General features: G+C 44.2%; 1 protein-coding gene across 1 annotated transcript in view; it reads left to right on the forward strand.

Annotated features, from left to right (window-relative positions):
• Window positions 1-17,750, forward strand: part of ELP3 (elongator acetyltransferase complex subunit 3) — an 81,272-nt gene that overhangs the window by 31,752 nt on the left and 31,770 nt on the right. Inside the window, exon 10 of the mRNA XM_072332243.1 lies at window positions 13,031-13,224. Coding sequence (XP_072188344.1) covers window positions 13,031-13,224 — 194 coding nt within the window. The remainder of the gene's footprint in view (window positions 1-13,030; window positions 13,225-17,750) is intronic.

Here is a 17,750-nt window from a genome sequence, read left to right on the forward strand (position 1 = left end):
CATATTGATTAGCCTCAGCACATCAATCAGCCTGTCCGTATCCCTCTGTAGGGCCTTCCTGCCCTCAAGCAGATAGAGCTTAGCATAGAAAAATAAGAGTAGAAAGCAAAGTGGAGAAGATCAGCTCATTTAGAATACATTTGCAAAAGAGATCACAGTTTTAGGTACTGGAAACACGTCTGTGCTGATAGTGTGCCAGTTCTGGGACATGGAAGGAAGGAATTCACATGTTGTGACCAGGAGGGACAGCAAGGCCGAGCAAGGAGTGAGACATGAGGAGAATTAAGAAATCGATGTTCTTAGAAAAGGAAGTATCAGAGAATCATGGAATTCTCCGAGTTGGAAGGGACCTGTAAGGAACATTGAGTCCAACTCCAGGCTCCACACAGGACCACCCAAAAATCAGACCACAGGGAAGAAGGGGTAAGATGAGGTCAGAAGTTTGGGATGAGGGACTGGAATTGGCTGGAGGACCAGGAAAGAGAAATGTGAAGCAATGGAAAAGGAAGACCTGGTGATAGCTTAGGAGGGGGATTCAGGAATGCAGAGAAGGTGATGGGGTGATCAGCTCAAACGACAGCCACGTTAATGAGTTCAGAAATTTGAAGCGGGGACTCGCAGATCAAATTAAGATTGGCTGCCAGTGAGTGTAGAGGTGAGGAGCTGGAGGATGAGTAATCAGTGTGGAGGATAAAGCCCTCAAGTAGCAATGTGAATGCTGCAGAGTGAGGAGAAGAAATAGGACTCGAAGAGGCGGGCTGCTGGAGGAGGGCTGAGAGATCACAGCAACATGAAGAGTTATAGCCGTGTTGTTTTAAAGAGAGGGAAATCTGAGGAAGGAGAGCAGAAACCCACGTGTGGGGTGAGGGGAGACCTGCATGAAAGAGGGCAGCTGTGAGGTGGGTGATCAGCGTGTGCTTCGCAAAATGAAGCTGCAGGGGACAAGAGGGGAGAGGTTGTGGATCACTGTGACGTGTTTCAAGATGGAGTGGTAAAGCAGGCATGTTTTCTGTTACAAATTCTCGGTGCTTCTCAACCTGCCTTAAATGTTTTATAACTTCTTTTTGAAAGATCTTTTGTCTTAAGAGAGAAGGACCGTTTGTTTTCTTTTGTTTTTCCCTGCTCTGGCAAACATAAGAGAAGTGCCCAGCAGATTGTAGTTGCTTCTGTCTGGCTGAATCCCCGGCAAAGTACATTCTCCATCTCCTACCCCAACATTTTATGTCATAGTTTTAATTTGTTAAAAACAGCTTATTTTTATGTTGTGCTGTCTAAATGTTATCTCCTGCTGGTTAATATTTGGACACTTCCATTGCATAAAAAAATACTGTGATAACAAACAGAGGAACCAAATGGAGAGCATCTGTTGCGTTCATGCAAGAGTCCTGAGCTGCTCATCAGTGGAGTAGTGCTGTGTTACACAGATTGGGATTGCTTATTCCTCTGCTTCACAAAGATCTTTATCTTGCTATGAGATGCTTGTAATTTTGGAGGGACAAAGACAGCTGCACCTGGTCGAGGATCCCTACCGATTTTTGCTTGCGTGGTATTTCTAACTAGGTCTAGAAATGTATTTGCTGCGATGCTAACTTCTTTTCTAGCCATGTGCTTTTCAGAGCAGGGAAAGGTAGGACAAAAAGGAACCGAGATGACTTTAGAAGGTCTAAACACTGCCTTCATAACCAGTTGATATATTAAGGATAGAGGTTTCTCTTGGGAAGATAATAACTTGCTGATTGTGCTGACTGCGTACTAAAAATACTGGGTGCTTCTTCAAATTGAACAGGCAATTACGGTGTCAGGAGTAACATTGCTTCTGTCCCTCATGACCTATTGATTTGGAAGTGTAACCTGCTGCTCGCACCCAACAATGAGGTCAGTTACTCTTTTGCCGGCATATCAAAGTTTTGTTTGTGTAGAGCAACTGCGTTCCTGAAAAGCATATTCATAATTGTTTAGAACTGTAATTTATGGATAGGACTCAATATATTAGATCTGCCTTTCGGTGTATGTATGTATTCTCTCTTTGACAGTGAGTGGCAGGTGGGTGGCTTTCTGTCTGCCTTCATTATGAAGATTATTATGTTCTTTTCTCCTTTTTTTCTTAACCAGAGTGGATGCGCCAGCTCTGTGTCTCAGCTACCTTGTGCTTCTCCACCCTCCTTCCCCCTTATCCCTTTTTTCCCCCCATTACCACTGATTCTTTTTATAGCCTCCGAGGATTTCCTTTCCACTTCAGGTCTTCTCGCTGCATTCCAACCACAGAAAGACGCCGCAGGAGGCAGCATGCTCTGCTTCCTCTCACCACCCGTATCCTTGTGCCAGGAAGGGAGGTAGCGTGCCCACATGCGTGCACAAGCAGCCACACGCACACTCCGCTGCTCACTGTTGGCAAACGCGAGCAGAACAGATAAGACCGCTTTGCAGTGCCTCACGTAGCAGGTGGTCGGAGAAAATAATTAGAATAATAGCTAGAATAAATCAAGGGCTCAGCGGGAATAATGGAATTGTTACCAGAGCAGACACCTCATTCTGTGGAACACGATAAACACTCAGCTCTGCTCTTGTAGCACGAGAGAGATGAGGTGACTCTAGGGGTAAATGGTTGGGAGGATTCATGAATCACACTTGCCAACAGGGCTACCAAGCAGAACTTTAGGATTGAAGCAGAAACTTTAGGAGGCTGAAGAATTCCCAGTATACCGTTGCTAATTCCTTGTTCTGTATCTGCAGAGTCACTGAGAGACAATAGTGTAACCAACAAACTGTATCTGTTGTATAATAAATACTGCTAAGGTAGTAACATGTGTTAGTGCAGGATGTGTTGCTGTGTTTGCCTTTATTTTATGACCTTTGCCAAGGCACGGTTTGCTGTTGCAGTTCCTCTTGGTGCTTTGTGAGAGATGGCTGCAAGCGCATCTCAAATGACTTTGAAGGCCTGCATAAAGGAAAAGAACAGGGAGGAGGACCCAAAGATCATAGGATCATAACATTGTTAAGGTTAGAAAAGACCTCTCAGATCCCCATGTCCAACCCCAACCCACCCCAACCCCATGCCCACAGCCCACATCCCTCAGTGCCACATCCCCACAGTTCTGGAACACCTCCATGGATGGTGACCCCACCACCTCCCTGGGCAGCTGTGCCATTGCATCACTGCTCTTTACAAGAAGGAATTGTTCTTAATATCCAACCTGAGATGAGAAATTTCAAGCGTGAGAGATGTCACAGCAAGCCATTGGCAGAACCTTCCAGCTCTGAAGACGTGCATTGCATAAAGTTAGGAGATGCTGGTTGGAAACGTAACATTGGTCCCTCCATGCTGAAAAACTGTTTATTTCATTGAGGAAATCCTTGAGGAAGCCTTTTGACTTCAGTCTTTCCATCCAAAGTCTCATCTAAATAAATGTATGAGGGTCAGAGTTCAGGAAGGGCCCATTACTGCTCAGTGCTGGGGACGAACATCGGACTGAAGGGATTTGGTTCCATTCAGTAGAGCCATTCTTGAATCTTTAAATAAAACACAGTCACTGGATTATTTTGGTCCGATAAAAAAATCATCCTTTTCTTACAGTCATGTGTCAGGCTGTATTTTTTTTATCCTAAAGGAATTGCTAAATAAGCACTTCTCAGAAATAGACTCACTTTAGTGAAGTGCCCGATGAATCCGAGCTTCGGTAAGCAGGAGGCTGCAGCCTCATTTTGCTGTGTTGAACGTCAGGGAGAAAAAGAATGGCTGAGTGAGGTGATGGCTGTTCCTTCTCATTCTCATCTATTTGGTGTTGTAAAACTTTAAATACTGTTGTATCACCTTTAGCTGTAAATAAGGAGATGGTTTTCCCGAGGGCTTTCATTTTTATTAAGGAGCCGAAATTCATAATGAAGGTAATATATTACAACTCTATCAGGAGCTTTTAATAACTGTAATAAAAAAAATAGGTAGGCTGCTGATCTCCATTGATTTTTATTTTTTTTTTTTCCACTCATTTGGGAAGACAATTATCTGTGTTTTTAAATATAGCTCTGAAATGTTTAGTGGGGTAAACGATTTTCCTTTCAATTCCTACTAAGCATCTCATTGAAGCACCACTGCTGGCAGGTAACCAGCATTACCTCCAAAACTTCTGTTGCTTTTTCTTTTGTGGGCACATTTGCAGAAACAGATTAGGAGCTGTTTAACCATCAGCCCTTCTGAAGCAGCTCCTGGAGCTTCTCCTGGAGCTTTACTAAATGTTAGAAGAAGAAAGCTCTTCACTTTGGAACCAGTTCTAGTTCCACGAGCGATGGCCAACGTTGTGGTCATATTTATGTTAATGGGGATCGTGGTAGTAAGGAACAGGCTATGTTTAGAAGCTGTTGTCACAGATAATTGCGCTGATATTTCTGTGGATAAAATACCCAGAGAAAGGCCCAGTGTGTGCCTGCTTCTGCAGATGGTCAAATTGTGTGCACAAAGCTGCTCTCCCTCTCCAGTGTCTGCGTGGAAGCAACTTTCATTTGCTCACTGGGTGTGTTTGCAGCAGCTCTGGGTACGCTGTCTCTGAAACACACCAGGTTTTGCTCTTTGGTTATGTGCAAAACAAGGAATAAGTGAGAGGTAAAGCTGCAGCGCTGTGTGTGACGATGTGCAGGAACAGAACCAACTGAGCAGTCCAACTGGTCTCTTCTCTTCTGCATCACCTGGGGGACCCACACGTAACGTGTATGTCCCAAACTGCAGAATGCAGTGGGTGAGGATCTCAGGGGCAGCGCAGTCTTAAGCCCATTGCATTGCACTGACAGTGCATGCTGTTACGACTTTGTATGAATATGATGAACTTGCAAGGCTCTGCGGGGAAAAGCCGCGCTTATTATGGGTCTTGGATTGCTTCCTTTGTCTTTCTGAATTAGTATTTTGTCCACACACGCAATTTCCTGCAGCGTGCTGGCCATAAAAGTTATGATAATAACCACTGCTATCTTTATAATAGCCTCCCATTCAGAAAAAGCTTCTGCTAAATATGAAGGTACAGATGAGACCCTTTTTCTACCCGAACTAAAAGGCCATTTTGGCGCTTCATCCCCCAACAACTGCGGGTTGCGTAGGCTCATGCGGTTACTCTGTCTGTTCAAGTGGCGGTTTTTAAGCCAGCATTCTGCAGTTGTTTTCTGGGGCTCTTTCGCTAAGGCCCCTTGCTGCTGAAGTCAATAACGAGCATATGTCTGGGAACATAAAGCCAAATGGAAAGGAATACATAACATGACGCGTCTTGAGTGGGGAGTGCAGATTTTCCAGGCGTTGAGGCAATCGCTCAGTAAGATATGTATTTCAGCACAACTCGGCAGCAGCAAGCTTACCACCAGGGTGGGCAAACCATGTGAAGTCCAAATTAAATCCTAAAGGGTTCTCTTTTCTCTTAAGCATACTGGAAAACCAGAGTGGTTTTGCTGTGAACACGGTAACAGGGAGAATGTTTTGTAGGGCTGCGCGGAGTGGGAGAGAGCGCACGGTTGTATTGGCGCTTGTTATGGAAAGGAGAGTTCTAATGAAGGAGAATTAGATTGTCCAAAACACTGTAGAGTTGCTGGTCTCAATGATTTTTCGGGTAGAAGACATTCTTTAAAGTGATCTGTGTTGCAGAACTTGTGTACTAATTTAAGACAATGAAAAATGCTTTATTTCCTGTACTTAGCCCTAGGGGAAAGCTGACCCTCCCAGAAACATGAAGACCAGAGTCCTGTGCTTGGTAAAAGTGAAGGTGAAACTTCACAGCAAATTGATTGAGGTATTCTCATGGGTTTCTCCAAAACTGCGTAATAAATGGAGAGTCACTTGGAGCACCTGCAAGATGGAGCAGATGGGGCTGCTCGGTGCGGTGAGCACAATCTGGAGAGTCTTGTCTGGTGTTCACGTAGGTACGGTGTTCAGGAGTCAGAACCGTGCTCCAAGGTCGTGCTGTTGATGCCCAAGGCGTCTTCCAAATGTTAAATGTCTCTTTTATTATTGAGTTGTATTGCAGTGCCTGGGACTGTCACAGACAAGGATCACGCAGAGCGCGACTATCCAGCAGAGCGTTAGGCAGGAGGCAACCTGTAGATCCAAACCAGGGATAAAAGTGACTCTGGGAGGTACAGGATGGCAGTCAGGTTTTCCTTGTTCACGTGGCAGCAGCAGTTCCCTGTGCTGTGTGTAGAGTTAGGGTATTTGTGACACTGAGGTTCACAGCGCTGGTAAATAACTTACTGAAGGCAACGTCTCATCTGTAGACTAAATGCTACTGAAAATTAGTTTGTCTCCACTATCATTGCGATGTTGGACCCCAAGGAAGAGCCGTTTGTTTCTTTGTTTGATGTTATAATGCTTTCTTACTCATGCTGACTACATGTCTGACTTGTGTTAGACACTGCTGGATAAGTTCCCTTTAGTATATCCAACCAATACGGGGATTAGGATATTAGGAAACATTTCTCCTCATATGAAGCAGTGATGCAGTGGCACAGCTACCCAGGGACGTGGTGAGGTCACTGTCCATAGAGGTGCTCCAGAACCATGGGGATGTGGCACTGAGGGACGTGGGCAGTGGGCATTGGGGAGGGTGGGCTGGGGTTGGACTTGGGGATCTGAGTGGTCTTCTCCAACCTGAAGGACTCTGTGTAGGTTGTGTTTTTGAAGCTACCAGGGAAGGTGAAGGAATAACAGCTTCCTGCACCTTGAAGGGTGAATTAGAGCATCTTTTATGGTGTTTGCTCTGGACGTTGGCAGGCACATCCACTTTTCTGATTTGGAACTCAAAGTCTGCGTATGAGGTGTTACAGAACAGCCTCAGGTAGGTGTGTGGTTACTCTGTTTAGTGGCAACTAAAAAGTACATTTAACTTGAGCTACTGTAGTAGTTCAGTGTGAGATATCAGGGTCCTCTGTGATGTCCTGCTGATAAAATTCTTTACTATTGCAAGCCTGTACCTGCCAGGATTCAAAGACAAAGCAAAATGAATGTGCAAGAAATTTACTACTCTGCTCCAGTGTGCTCCAATGTGCTTCTTTCTTCAGGTGTTACTGTATACCATTCTTGTAGAAATTGGCAGACAGGTGAGCTAAGGAAGGTGTTAATCATCTTCACAGAACTGACCTTTTGTAGCAGCTACATTGGGCATTACGGCACTGTTTACTACAGCTTAGTAGTTCCCAAAAATCGTATTTTACAAAATATGGTGAAATTTGAAAGCCTGAATATGTCCGGAACAGAAAAAGGTTTTATTACATAGCTGTCAATAGGCAGGAAAATTATAACAATCAACTGGAAAATGGGCTTTGTTCTCTTCATGACAGAATGCTTTACAGCTGCCCTCCGGACAGCTGGAAGTTGGGATCATCAGCTTTGGAACCTTTTTGCCCCATGGCCACATCTGTAGGTTTTGTTGTGAGTGCAGCCATCAAGCACAAGTGACGTGGTTCCTTTGACGTGGTTCCTTTCAGCTTTAGGCCTGCCTCGATTTGAATCAGTTTTATAGGGATTCTTTGTCATATTTATCTGCATTTATGTGTATGTCAGTGTATTTGTTTAAGGGGAGGTTAATTAGGGATGTTGCCTCGTGGTACTGTATTTCCATCAGGCATCAGTGACACAGCAAGAAGGATTGGATGAGCATGGAGTCAAGCCCCTGAAGAACTGAGGATGGGTAACACTCCTGTACCTCATGGGTCTCACATTTCCTTCTCTAGAGACATTCAGAACCTGCCTGGATGCTTTTCTGTGCAACCTGCTGTAGGGAACCTACAGCACAGAGGGTTGGATTGGGGGAATCTCCAGAGGTCCCTTCCAACCCCTGCTGTTCTGTGCTGCTGTGATTTGGCACGTGTAATTTCTGTGCGTGCCGTTTTTATATAAACCCAAAGAAAGTTTGGAAATTCCCAAGGTTATATTAGAAAAATATTTCAATTGTCTTTTAATTATATGTATTTAAGATAAGTGCCTGTTAAAGATACCGTGAAGTGTGGGTGTGCACACTCAGCAGAACAAGCTCCAACTTGCCATAGGTGAAATACCTGAGCATTTGCTTTTGTCTTTTGAAGCAGACTGATCTGCCTTATTGTCACTGTGTGTTCTGCATTGTCTCTGTGTCCACATAGGCTTGGCTAGCTTAGCGCAGAAGGTATTTGCAGAGTTATGGCATAGTTGGGGGCTGGAGGCACCTTTGTATCCCTCTGGTCCCTGCCAGCCCCAGCAGGGTCATCCAGAGCAGGGTGCCCAGTTCCAAGGCCAGCAGCTGTGGGAGATCCCACCAGGAGAAGCCCCCACTGCTCTCCGCTCCCTGTGCTGGGGCTCTGGCACCACCCAGCACAGCAGTGCTGCTGATGGGCTGCTCCTGGGCTCCAGGTTGTGCCCATCTCTGTCACTTTGCACCTCCTGTAGGGATTTATGGCCATGGTGGGATCCCTGCTCTGGGCTGAGCAGCCCCAGCTCTCTCAGCTCTCCTCTCAGCAGAGCTGCTCCAGAGTAGCAATAGCTTTCTTAGCAGCAATGGTGGATGTTGGTCATATGGCAGTAGGGACTTGCCCACTGATATCCCATTACATCTTGTTGCTGTGTGACAAGTGACAGCAGAGAGGTAATCTTACAGTATGGCATCTGACATGGAGGTGATGACTGTGTTGAAAAATAGTGTTTTGTAGATGAGAATTTTCTCTATCAAATGATGTTGTTGTGCTCTCTGTATCTGTTGTAGTTTCCGCAGAAATAAATAGGAGGCATTACTTTTGGAGCAACCAACATAAATAAAAGCAGCCTATTCCAGCATGCAGTAAAGAGGCACTGCTTGGTCTCTCCTTCTGGGTCAGTAGGCCATTGTAAGTGTCAGTGAATGCAGATCCTATCATTACGTTTTAATTAGACCAGCATTTACAAGAGAGAGGGGAAAATGCAAATCTCAAGTTAAAACGGAGCCACATTTTTGAGCCACGAGCTTCTATTAATGCATATAATTAAACTACTAAGTGATTGTTCATTCCCTGTAGAGTTGGAAGTGTCACTCAACGCAGTAGCTTTCAAGTGTTACCACTATTCATAGTTATAAATAATACAGCTGGTGGAGATAAGGAATGCTGTAATATGGAGAGCGAAGATAATGTTCATCTTAATGCAGACGGACGTGAATTTAATCATCTGCTTAATACGGGGGCTGTACTAAAGGAACCATTTCAAACATGTGCATGGAATTAGACGGCGAGGCACGTGATTTCTAGTGGGCAGTCATTAAAATATAGCTTTTGGTGACCTTTATTTTTAACAGAACCTGACATTTTTCTAAATCGCTCAACAAGAATTGCTTCACTTATCCTACATCCTATCTCCTCCTACAGCTGAGCATCTTGAGAGCGGGAAGATTAAAGGTGGCAGCTGAATGTTTGGTAAGAAGGTGAAATGGAATCCCACAAAGAAAGGGACGTTATCTTTTTGGACCAAGGGGAAGAACTGCGGCTCTGGGGCCTTTTCCAAATGCGTTTCTAATTTCTCTGTGCTCGGCACAGAGCAATCGGATTAAAACAGAAAGATGCAATCTTTTAATATTGGCTGCTGTGTGCTACGACCAAACCTGAAAATGGGACCGAACCGCTGCGTGGTCTGATTATGGTTCCAAATTGTTTGACCTTCCTGGTGCCGCCGTGAACAGATATACGATGGGCAGACAGGTCTGTAATATTAAAAGGTTGCTACAGATGTGTATGGAAGTGAAAGATTTGAGCACAGGTCTTCATCTCTTTATCCCATCTCATATTCTAAGCTCTTCTGGGGGTCAGGTTGGCATTATGTTGACTTTACTTTTTAATGTCAGTGGTGTTGGGCAACAATTACAGCGTCATGCAATTTTCGATGCTCAAAGCAATCGATGGGAGTTGAACAAAAGAATTCTATCGTGCACTTTGGTATGTGTGCCGTGATGGAAAAATCAGTGGCTTCTTGGCATCTAAATGACTAACTTTACACTCATCGGGCCCTGATTACTCATAGTGGCAGGGAGTTTATGAGGTGCTGGATGAATGGATCCTACAGATGCCGTTAGCTTTAATAACAGGGAACTTTCTTCAACAAAGGTGTATGCTAGTAAAATCAATTACCGTTCTCATAAAACACGTTAGCAGCTCACTTGTATAACCTTGTAGGCTGAATGTGTGCTGATGGGTTCTTATTAAGATTCATTGTTTGTAATTCATAGAGCAGCTGCTCCTACCAGGAAAGTACATTTAATGGAGCTCAGGTGAAGCACAAAAACATCTGAATTCTGGTTACTTGGTATATTATTTGTTGTGAGAGGGCGCCTAACTTTTCTCTAACACTGCATAAATAGGGCAGTGTTACGAGGGATGTAATTTTAGGGTATGAGAAGATCTATGTTTGCAAGCCTCCAAGTTTCAAAGTTCGGGCTGATCTTAGTTTTTACATATATATACATTTCTTAAAACACAGTGACAGTCCCTCCCATCCTGTCTTTGCACATGCGTTGTAAATTCAACTCTAGCATCCGTATTCATCATACGGGAAGTGTTAAGTGCTCCTTGACTCCGTCTTTAGCTGGAGGGGGGAAAAAGTGAAGTTCAGAGAAGATGAATTCAGTGGCTTTGAAGCTGTTTGTATTTCCATTTGGAGTATTCATGTGAGAGCGCTATGCCACATCCTCAAGTGATTAGAAAAGACTTGAAATCTATAATTATATATTAAAATAGGGATCCTTTCTCTATTAAAATAGGGATCCGTCCTCCCCAGGTCTTCTTTCACCTCTTAGCAGATGTGGGTTAAGTCATGATCGGGCACTTGCTGGGTCTGATGGAAGCCCTGCTGTGGACTCCAGAGGTCTTTGGACGGTGATCTCTGGCACAAATATTGTTCAAGGGATTTAAGTTGTTTTGTCTGGAAGCTGTTCTGAGCACTTTTATCAGTTGAAGACACCTTTTAAGGTGTCTAATTAACAACAAAAAAGGAAAGGCTACAGTTAATGGTAAAGCTTTGAACGTGTCGGCGTTTTATAGTTCCTTTGTTTCGTGGGAGACTTAATCAGAACTGTTTACAAATGGGAAAAGCAGAAGCCTTTAAATGTTGGGGTTTAAAGAAACCTATTCAAGTTTACCACTGAAAAAAAGGGGGCTTAGGAAGAAAGGAGACGCTGCTTTGCTGTGTCTGCCAAATCCTTTCAAAAGTCCAACGTGATGAATGTATTGAGAGATGGTTTAAGAAATAAATACGGACTGCCGTTCCTATTTCAGTGTCAATGTTACTGAGATATGATGTAGCATTACCAGCTCATGTAATGTATTGGCATCAAATAAGCAGTATGTAGGAAGTGGCAAAATTCATGCTGTGATTGGAAACCTTAACTTTGACCTTGCCTTCGACTGCTGGGTGATTTTAACTTCAGAGCTGCGTTGATGCGTTTGCCTTTAATCTGCAATGTAAATCAGTGGTTGTTTTAAACATTCTGACTGGTGATTCATAGATGCTTTTGCATTCAGTTCAGTGTTGTTGCAAATAATAATGCACAGCCTCGCTGGAAGCTTTTTTCCTTGCTAGAGTGGCGTATTTACCTTCCCATGGCTCATTGTGGAAGCATCATTGCCTTCTTACTGTAATGTCTTGCTCTTCTTCAGTGCTGCTTGGTCACATTATTCCTCTCATTAGAGCAGTCACTTCTTACAAGATCATCTCATTCTTTCTTTCACAGTTGATTTCTTTTATGCTAGAGCGCCTCTAACCACCCACTGAAGTCCATCCTTTTGGATTCATAGGATTGTACAATGGCTTGGATTGGAAGGAACCTTGGACATCATCCAGTTCCAAACCCCCTCCATGGACAGGGTTGTGACCCACTAAAGTCAGACCCCAGCTGACCCTTTGGCTCCCACCTTCAATATTTTTGAGGAGAAAAGCAGGGTTTGACAGCCCTGTAATTTTGTTGCAGCAGTGTGGGCTCGACCCGTGGTCCCTGTCTTGTTTCAAGCTGATGCTTTGGTGGAGCTCATGTCTCTGTCTTGGTGCATACCAATGGCTCGGGCTGCTGATGGCATTTGCTTCCAGTATTGGGGCTTTATGCCCATCAGCAGCAGGAGACCTTGCAAAGTCTCCAGGTGAGGCTGGGACACATGAGTGTACTGGGGGCATTCAGCACCAAAGCTAGCACAGGGCTGTCATAGCCAGCCATCAGCTCAGCTTCAGGAATGTGAATTTCCTTTTATTACAGTAAGGACACTGTGCTGTAGAGGGATCAAGCTGTAGATTTCAAATGCGAGGTAGTCTAATCTAGTGCTTGTAGCTGTTGTTAGGAGGAGGGCCATGCATTCCCTCAAGGCTGCTTAATGGTCAGTTCAGAGTTCCCTGCTTCTTGTTTTTTTTATTGTTATTATTTTTATTATTGTTATTACTGCCATTTTTAAGCGATTTTAATTGTTGTTACTGAGATTTAATCTGAAAAAAAAACCCCACAGCACTTGCTGTGGAGTGTAAGCTAGCATTGTTCAGTTTGCATCTCTATACTGGAATTTGGTCACAGGCATTTGGTCATAGCAGGAGATACGGTTTGTCCTCCCATTCTCCGGGATTGTTCAGAACTTCATTGTAGAATAAATCTGTTTTTCTTCATTGCTATTCAAATGATGTGTCCCAGACACATTGATTAATCTCTAAATGTGGCCTGCTGAGATTGAAGATAAGTATGCTCATTTCTATTGTTCTAATTCTGAGCGGAGTCTGTTGCAATAAATGGAGCGGTATCTATTGGATTCATGCTGAAAGGTGGCAGTAAGGCACAGACTTGATTCATTGCACTGTCGCGTGGATTTTCTTCTTTTGCAGCTTTTTCTTTAAATCTATAATACGCTTTCATTCCTAAAAACATTGGAAACAGATAAATACTAGGAATTCAGTGCAAGCCTGTCATCCATAAGTCACGCTTACAATCGTGTTCTACAGAGCCTGGCATGGAATTAGTTTTTGGGGAGCACCAAAGCCCCAGGAAATCTAGTTTGTATCTCTCCGACTCACACTTTCTTTCTATGTTTGCAGGAGTTCTTTGAGAACCCAGCCTTTCGTCCCGATGGCATGAAGCTCTACCCAACGCTGGTGATCCGCGGCACCGGGCTGTATGAGCTCTGGAAGACTGGAAGATACAAGAGCTACCCCCCTAGCACTCTTGTTGATCTCGTGGCCAGAATCCTGGCTCTGGTCCCACCGTGGACACGTGTGTACCGTGTTCAGAGGTAATTTTCTGCAGTGGGCTTTGCGTATTGATTTATTGCACTTGGAGGGATCCTTACTTTAATTACAGCAAGATCTGACTCAGCCTGTTAGTATTTTTCAGTCGTGATCGTTAATGCGCTAAAGATTTTTAAACTGCTTCCTATCTATTCAGAATGGGAAAGGCCATATAGAATGAGAAGCTATTTAAACTGAACTGCCTCTCTAATGCAGCCATAAACTTCAAGATTTCTGGAGGCCCCATTTTCACAGCCAGTCGGATGAGCATAGGGTACAGCACACGTAGTACTCTAATGGTAGTGATGGATAATTGCCTCTTGGCTGTGGGCGAAGTTTCCTATATTTATTACAGGAGCTACAAGACATTTCATTTTTTTTGGCTCTGAAGACTTCCTGTCTTCCCCTGTGGGCGTTGCAGAGTTCTCATAAATATATTACAATGGTGTTGTTATTTTCATTCAGAAGCCTCACTTCCCGGGGCGATAGGTGCTACTTGCCCTAGCACTGTGTTTTCAGTGTGGGGTCCCTCTTGGATTATTCTTCTTCTGTTACCTCCTATGTGTCTAATGTTAGGGAAGCTATAGCGTACTTACCTGGTTTTGCATGTCCAAACCGTACTCTGTTGGCTTCCAGCTATATGAGCTGGAGGCAGTGCCAGTACCCGGCTCTTTGAGAGTCCAAACCGTAGAATGGTTTGAGTTGGAAGGGTCCCTTAAAGGCCAGCTGGTCCCACATTCCTGCAATGAACAGGAGCACCCACAGCTCCACCACGTGCTCAGAGCCCCTTCCAGCCTGACCTTGGCTGTCTCCAGGTAAGGGGCATCCACAGCTATCTGGGCAGCCAGAGGAGGAAGTTTCTATTGTCTTGGTCTGTAATATAAATAAGCCACTGTTGAATGCAGCTTGGAAAAGCATTCTTTTCGGATGCCTTTTTAGAGATGTAAGTTTTAATGCAGACAGGCTTTCATAAGACCTTATCTGAAATAATCCCCATTTTCAAGGAAATGAACTGTGGAATTACGTGCAGGGGCACGTCAGTTCTTTATCTGAAGGACAGATGCAAACAGGAAATCCCTGCAAACCTATAGGAGAAGGAAAATAACGCTATAAGAAATGGAAAAATTGATTTGGGCACAGAAGTAACTAGGAAATAGCCCTGCATAAGGCAAGGCAGGGAGCTGAGAATTTCCTGTCAACCAAAGGAATGAGATTCTGGAGCAGCTTTGCAAAGTTAGCAAAGAGAAATAGAAGAAAGGATGAATACAGTAAAGCTTGATGGGGTTGGTAAGCATGGTGGTGATCCAGCCGTCTGTATTAACAGAGACATGGATGAAACTAGTGGCTGTAGCCAATCTCTAAAGGATGTGGTACTAACGAAGGAGGCAAAACATGTCTTATAGGAAACATCTACTTGTTTTTGCCTCAGGCTTTTCATGTCAGTCACAGAAGCATTATTAAAGACAAATTTCTGTCTTTTTTTTTCCTCTCTGCATGTCTGTCTTCCTCTCCCTGGTGGATTCCGGCATAGACAGAGTGTCCCATTTGTTCACGATGCTGTTCCCATAGTGTGTATCTGAAACAAATGGCTTTGTTCTTAGAGGGCTGCAGGAGTTTGCTGCCTGGCAGATCTTCCCCTGAAGAACACAGGCCTGGAAGAGTGTCTGCTTGGCATACTGGTTTCCTTGAGCTTGACAATGGGTCTCTTCGGTCACCAGCAGCAGCCTCCATCCTGCTGTCATCCAGCTGTCAGTCATTATGCTCCAGCAGGATAACTGTTTCCTTGCTGACTGGCTCATGTTATCTGAAACTTGTTTATTATTATTATGATTACAGAGTTGTACACCTCCAGTGCAAAGCCCCGAATCTATTTCTTTAATAGATTATGTCATTGTGTGGCTCTGCAGCACAATAACAAAGTCCGATTTCTGAAACATTTATGGTCTCTTCCCAACACTGCTTTGCTGGGGATAGTGATGGGACAAAGGGGAATGGTTTTAAACTGAAAGAGGGGAGACTGAGATTAGTTGTTAAGGGGAAATGTTTCACTCAGAGGGCAGCGAGGCCCTGGCAGTGCTGCACAGAGAGGCTGGGGATGCCCCATCCCTGGAGGTGCTCAAGGCCGGGTCGGATGGGGCCCTGGGCAGCCTGATCTAGTGATTGGCAGCCCTGCTCACAGCAGGAACAAGGTGATCTTTGAGGTCCCTTCCTACCCAAACCTTCCTATGATTCTCTTTAAACCCTGTGGGATTCTTTCTGCTTCAGGAAACACCGGATTAAAGGTGTTGCATGCTCAATGCTTGTGGCTGGTTGGAGAGGGGAGATTTCTAAGAGGGCTGCTTCCTAACTATTGAAGATGCTTAATACTGTATTTATCCTGAATGTCTGTGAAGCTGATTGGCACCTACGTCCTTTGTGTGGAGAGGTGTGAAATGACAGCAGCAGTGCCACGTCTTGAACTATTTCCTTTGGTGGATCTCAGTGTTTTATTTGGATGTTATTTTCACTGTACCGGTGAGAACGTGTAGGTATAAGAAAATAAAATGCTTAACTGAGATCCTACAACAAGTCGCAGCTTAGAGTAGTAAAAATATCTCTGTTCATTGCAGGGGAGTTGGACTAGATGACTTTTATAGATCCCTTCCAACTCAAATGGTTCTGTGATTAAAAAGGGGCTTTGACCCCCCACTGTCTATTCCAGCCAGCTGGTTAACAAGTGTCCTAAGTGATGCGGAGTATTAGAAAGACAGAAGGTGTGATAGGCCCCATTGGAGCTTCTGGCAAATGGAACGCTGAAGTTAATAAGGTGAGGATGTAATCCCCCATATCCCTCAGTTTGGTGAGCATTTGAGCAAGTCCTGAAATCACTAGGACAACAGTTTGGGGTCTGTTCAAAATAGGCTGTTATGCGTACACTAAAGATGCACCCAGGGTATTTATTTAAATGCCTTGCCCTGATTTGAACTGGTGACAGAAAACTGCTTTCTTTTTCTTAAAAAGCTTATTTTCCACGCTCACGTTTTAATTTGGTTTGTTCCCTAGCGGGCAGATGAGAAAGGCTCAAGTTACTTTATCTTGTAATCTTTCATTTGTTTACAGTAGATTGTTTACAGTCTCATACACCACTCTGGATTTAGCTGTAGACTTGGTTCTAGAAGATGTCAGGGCATTTTATCTGTGTCCCTCCAGGGGAAATGCATACAGTCTGACTTGTTGGAGTCGTTCCATAATTAGAAGCAAGGCGTTTTAGTTAGATTATCACCGTAGATCTAACATGCCCCGATGAAAATGCTGTTCTCCTCTGGTGTGTCCTTTAGTCACAACGTGAAGTGCTCATTTCCTCTAATTGAAGCTCTTTGAAGTATGTTGTGTTGGCTCTATGGTTTCGTATTTAGTCAAAGAAACCCGCTGAATAAATGAACTGGTTAGCTAATTGTATTTTGCCTCAGCTTTTGGCACACGAGAGGTGAGAAATGTTTCATGTATCTTTCGCTTCATAGAAAGAATAGCAAGGGAAAGAGAGTGGGGAAGTAAAACTCAAGACCCCTGTGCTGCTCAGCTTTACGCTGGAGAAAATTGTACTGAAATCAGAGTGTGGTGCTGCCCAGGAAGGTGGTGGGGTCACCAACCCTGGGGCTGCTCCAGAACTGTGGGGCTGTGGCACTGTGGGACACAGTGGGCCTCATGGTGGGGTGGGTTGTCATTGGACATGGGGATCCCAGAGGTCTTTTTCAGCCTTCATGGCTGCATGATTCTATGCTGAATTGGGAGGAGGTCCCTGAAGTCTGAAGCATGATTCTATGCTGAATTGGGAGGAGGTCCCTGAAGTCTGAAGCATTCTGTTTGCATTCTTGACAATAAAGGAAAATTCCTTTCCTTGTCCCCTTGCCAAGTGTCTCACGCTTCTGCGAGACCAAAGCAGCACCAGGATGAAGTCTTTAGGACCCTTGAAGACCTTTTCATTTTATACAGCTGATGCCCAAACCAGTAATTGTTAATGATTTGAATGCAAGTCCTCAAGGAACTGAATAGATCAATTAATACGTTTTACAGAGGTCATCAGACAGCTGCTAGATGGTGATGAGTTTCAATCACTACTGAACCAAGATGGATTAAGCTAATTACATTACCAATTCCCTGAGCCATCCCGTTCTATGTGTGTTTTTGTGATGCTCTCTTCTTTTCTTTGTCTGTGCAAACATTCAGAAGAGTAAGAGGAGGAATAATGGCCCAGGAATGTATATAAGCCTCATTTTAAGACCAACCTACTGAAGCTCTTCCACACCTGTACAGTCCTTGTTTCTCTGTGGAGGATTTTGAAGTATTTAGTAGTGCTAAATGGGTGGTGTGTCATGAGAAGTGCCATGGTAGAACTTTAGCAGGAAGGGGGTGAAGAAGGGTTTGAAGTCGCTGCGAAATACTGCATTAGGCAGAAGGGGAGTGTGGTTGGGATGTCCCACTGATCGTCAAGCTTCTTTTTCTGCTTTGTTTGGTTGCACAAATCCTCCTCTTCCCAGTGGGCCAGTCTGAC

This window comes from Excalfactoria chinensis, chromosome 3 (genome assembly GCF_039878825.1).
Source record: "Excalfactoria chinensis isolate bCotChi1 chromosome 3, bCotChi1.hap2, whole genome shotgun sequence".
Lineage (NCBI taxonomy): Eukaryota > Metazoa > Chordata > Aves > Galliformes > Phasianidae > Excalfactoria > Excalfactoria chinensis.